General features: G+C 33.5%; 1 protein-coding gene across 1 annotated transcript; it reads left to right on the top strand.

Annotated features, from left to right (window-relative positions):
- The first annotated feature begins 253 nt into the window (after positions 1 to 253).
- Positions 254 to 3,355, top strand: LOC133693678 (hsp70/Hsp90 co-chaperone cns1). The gene is made up of 3 exons (XM_062114944.1): positions 254 to 709; positions 1,379 to 1,567; positions 2,257 to 3,355. The coding sequence occupies exons 1-3, from the start codon at positions 533 to 535 to the stop codon at positions 2,812 to 2,814; spliced, it is 924 nt and encodes a 307-aa protein (XP_061970928.1). The 5' UTR covers positions 254 to 532; the 3' UTR covers positions 2,815 to 3,355.
- Positions 3,356 to 5,141: the final 1,786 nt, after the last annotated feature.

Here is a 5,141-nt window from a genome sequence, read left to right as displayed (position 1 = left end):
CGCTTGCAGTATCTATACATGATTTTATAAATGGAGAAAAAATACCGACCCGTGAATAGCGCTTGCACATGTCTATTTTTTACCCAAGGATGATTTAATAATTATAAATACAGAGCCAAGAATGCCATAAAGACAAATAAGAGTAAGGGATCAAACTAGGAAAACTTTGAGAGAAGAGGGACCAAATATAATATTAACGGGTCCCTTCACTTGACCCCCAGACCACATCTTGCCACTTACCACCAATTTCAAACTCAAAACAAAAAACACCCCACGTATTATAAATCTCTCCCTCCCTCTCTCGTTAATTACTGATTAATATCAGATTTCAAACACAAAAATTAGTAGATTCTAAAACAAAACCCTTTCTTAAGCTTCACTCATCATAATCCTATTATTGCCCATCCCTTTCTCTCTCCCTATTATTGCTCATCTTCCTTTCTTTCTGTCTACCAAGAAAAGTTGTCATCATTATTTTATTTTTTGAATATCTTAGTTCTTGATTTTGAAGGGTGCAGATTGGTTGGTTTTGATGGTGGTGATGGCAAACAAGATTGAGACAGCACATCAAATGTACAGAGATGGAAACTACGAGGAAGCGCTTGGATTTTACACAGAGGCACTTTCCATGGCTAAAACTAAGCCACAAAAGATTGCTTTGCATAGTAATAGAGCTGCTTGTTATTTGAAATTGCATGATTTCAAAAAGGTATCAACTATTATATTTTTTAATGATTTTGAAATAAAGGGTTCTTGTTATTTTATGCCAAGGAAGTGGTTTGTGATGTACAGTTTGGATTTTTGGATTCTGATTTTTTATGGGCTGGCGTCTTTTTTATGCTAGAAAGTGTTATGTTATGTGAAGATTCGATATTTTAGTTCTGGGTTTTGATTTTTTACCACTGAAGTTTGATGTAGAATAGCTATATTGATAATCTTTTTTATAGAGATTTTTGAACTGGGCTTATGGGAATTAGGAGGAGACTATAGATTTTAAAAGTGTTTTTGTGATTTTTTGAAACCAAATTTCGATCTAGAGTGGCCTTTAATATGTCTAAGAGACATAAAATGCCTGGATTCATCAATATCAAAATAATAAAATAATTAAAAAATCGCTTGGTCTCTGCCAAAATTTCTTGTATCTGCTCCGTATTGGAGGTGAATTTATTGGAGAAACAGGAAAGAAAGGGAGGAATTCGTGTGTGTGGACTATTATTGGGAGAAGTTAATAATGAAAAATGTTTTTTCAGATGGAATAGTATGGCGGTTGGAAGATTGGATAGGGATTTTATTCTGTTGTATGGAAGTGCTTCCTTGAAACTTGCTTTTTGGGTGAATATTAACCAACATTTACTGTTGTTTGATGATTTTATTTTAGGCAGCTGAAGAATGTACATCAGTGCTTGAGCTTGATCACAATCACACTGGAGCATTGATGTTGCGGGCACAGACGCTAGTCACCCTTAAGGAGTACACCTCAGCACTCTTTGATGTCAATAGGCTGATGGATTTGAATCCTTCATCAGAAGTTTACCAGAATCTTGAAGCTCGTCTGAGGACACAATTGGTATACCTTCCACCCTCTCTCTTTTTATTTTCAGAAGATTATCTCCCCCCCAATATAATTTCGGATATAAAACATCATGGATATTTTACCAATTGGAAGGGAAACATGAGGCCCAATGATGTACTCTGCTATAATATTGTGGCGAATTTTAGTAATGATCTGCAATACAAGTGGTCATTTTCCTTAGTCATAACCTGTCTTTATATTGATTCTCTGTTTGTCTTGGGAGCTTTCCTAAACTACTTAGAAGGAATATTTTGATCATTGTTAGCTAATCTATCATGCTACGTATTTGTTATAGAGAGATGCCACCGTTGACTGACATGACATGACAAGTAGAGGTCCAAGTTTGTTTTGATTTGGTGCTTGTGCAAGGATGCTAAACTTGTGCTCTATAAGAGTTGAAATTTGGGGGCTGTTCAGGAATTACAAGTTGGGCTTTCTTGTTGGCAAACCTATTTTTCCTTCTTTTTTTTTGAAGCTATGCATTTGGAAGGCTGAAGAAGAACTACTTCTTTAGTCTTGCATTACATGGAAATGGTTAGGATTCTATATGACCAAATTCCTAATTGTTATTGTGTTACTGAGACTAGTCTGACTAATGTTTTGTGGTGAAGATTATGATTTTTTAGATATTATTGTCCTTAATGTGAGTTAAAGAATTTTTTTTTTTTTTTGCATAAGGAAAGTCTCTTGCTCCAATACCTGAATCTGAAGTGGAGTTAGAAGAAGAGGAAGAAGATGAAAATGAAGCAGAACCGTGTGGACAAGTGGAAATACAAGACGCAGCAACTGCACTAGTAGATATAAATCAGAAAAATGAGCCTTGTCAGACTACAAATGATGCTGAAGTTATTGTTCATAAAACACCAGACATCAAGAAGATTTCTGTGGAAAGTACAGATAAAAAATCCGAGCCAAGAAAGACCATTGCTGCTGAGGTTATTGCTCAAGCTAGGAAGAAAGTTGAGCCTAGAAAAACTTTTACTGCTGAAGTTATTGCTCAAGCACAGCGGAAGGCTGAGCCTAGAAACACTGCTCCTATTGAAGCTGATGCTGGGACAAAAGAATCAATTAAACAGAATTCTAATGGATGGCAAGCAATCCCAAAACCAAAGGGACACTCGACTCTGGATTATGCACGTTGGGACAGGGTTGAGGATGACTCTAGTGAAGATGATGATGAGGAGGAGGAGGAGGATTCTCAGCCTCAATATCGGTTCCGTGTAAGAACATTTGGTGTGTGATCAGTGAAGTGAAAAGGGGAATGCACAGTATCTGACAGAAATGTCACTCTAACTAATATCAGACCACAATGAGAAGTCAAGATATTGGAACTGGACAGGGGCAGATGAGGAAGCTCTGTTGGATCTATCATGCCAAAACTTTGAAAATGGGGATAATCCATCTTTGACATGCATTTAAGCTTGGTAACAGTTGAAATATGACCCTTGCATAAGCAATGACAGGAGATCTTCTACCTGTTACTCGAGCAAGTTTCCCTGTTTTAGCTATGGTGATGTAATTCTTATGCTCTACATTCCCGCATGATCAGGTGAAGAAGTTGAGTAGTTGTTGATGGTGATATGCTTTGCATCTTTCGTTGCAAATTACAGAAATTCCCAGCCCTGGTTTTAGCCTACAAGGATGGAGGGGCAAGGAGTCAACTGAAAACTTGTTGAGCTATAATTGTTATTAGAGTAGCAGTTTGTAACCTTCAACTTTCTATGAGAACATGATATCCATCATTTGTATATGTATCATAATCTTGAAGTTTTTATCCGGTTATTAATTATTAGTATTATTATTTATTAACAAAAACTAAAAAGATGAGGTGAATTCACTGCACACTCACAAATTACCTTTATTGAAATAGTATTTTTTCTTTTTCTTTTTTAATTTTATTCATTGGGATTAGAATTTATAATTTGTTTCGATTTGTTTTATATAAGAATTTGTTTGCTATAGGTTATCTTGGTCCCATGACTTGGATTGAGTTAATCTAGGTTTGTTTAAGTTTTTTTTATTCTTTTTTAATTGATGTTTTTTTACTTTTAATATTGGATTAATTGAGAATTGAGCTTAATAACTTGTTTTGATTTATTTTTTATGAGGTTATTTTGATCTCATAATCTAGGTCACGAGTTTGGCGGGTTAACCCGGGTTAACTCAAAATTTTTTGTCTATATATATATATATATATATATATATATATATATATATATATATATATATATATTGGGTTTACTAGGGTATTAGGTTTCATAATTTGTTTTGATTTACTTTTTATGATGTTATTCTGATCTTATAATTTGCTTTACAAGTTCGGTAGGTCAACAAGAGTGGATTTCAGTTTTTTGTCTTTTTTAATTGATTTTTTTTAATTTTATCATTCAATATTGAGTTGATTGAGAATTAGGCATCATAAATTTGATTTATTTTCTATGAGGTTATCTCGATCTCATTACCGATTCACAGGTTTAAAAGGTTAAATCAAGTTGACTTTGGTTATTTTTTAATTGAGTTTTTTTCTTCAATTTCATCTTTCAATATTAGATTTATTGAAGATTAAGCTTCAATATTTATTTCAATTTATTTTTTATTGGCTTATCCCGATCTTGTAACCTAGGTAATAGGTTTGTTAGATTAACCTAGGTGGACTCAAGTTTTTTTTTTGAATTTTTAATTGATTTTTTTTCAACTTCATCTTTCAATATTTGGTTGTTTAGAAATTATACTTTACAATTTATTTTGATTTGATGTCTATGGTATTATTCTATTCTCATGATCCAAGTTGAAAGTTTGGAGCGTTAAACCATTTGATGTGTTTGTATGATTAGTATTTGCTAAGTAAAAAGATGATATCTATTAGCATTAAGTGGAAAGTGGGTCGATTTGAGTATGAATAATTCATTTTTGGGACATACATTAATCAATGTTGAATCTCCTTATTGAAATCAGGAGCAATATCAGGAATGGGTCAATCAGCAGAGGGAGCAAGGACTATTGGATGAGCAAATAGGTGTATGTTATCTCGTTCTATTTTAAATTTTAATAGTCTTTATTATTGTCTTGTTTTCGTTAATGTGCATCAGTGCAAATGGCATTGGAAATAGAAATGTCATGAGTTAACTCAGAAGAGGAAAAATCTTGCATGATCCAATTTAAATAGAAGTTGATAATCTAGTAAAAAGAGGGGGATTCAATTCAAATCGAATAGAATTATTTAGTTGTTTAAAGATTATAATGTTGATGGACTCGAAGGATGTCAAATACTTAGCATGTCATGATGGCGAAAGCTAAGGAAATGATTATCGATGTTGATCGATAATATTGATGAAATTAAAGGATGTATGATACTTCATATGTCGTGATGGTGGAAGCTAAGTAAATGATTCTCAATGTTGAGTGATATTATTAATGGATTCAAAGAATGTCCAATACTTGGTACATTGGGATGGCGGAAGCTACAAAAATGTTTGCTGATGTTGATGGATTCAAAGATATCTGATACTTAGTATATTGTGATAGCGGAAGCTAGGAAAATGATTATCGATATTGATCGATAATGTTG

This window comes from Populus nigra, chromosome 5, assembly GCF_951802175.1.
Source record: "Populus nigra chromosome 5, ddPopNigr1.1, whole genome shotgun sequence".
NCBI classification, from domain to species: Eukaryota; Viridiplantae; Streptophyta; class Magnoliopsida; order Malpighiales; family Salicaceae; genus Populus; species Populus nigra.
This window is presented reverse-complemented; position numbering and strand designations above follow the sequence as displayed.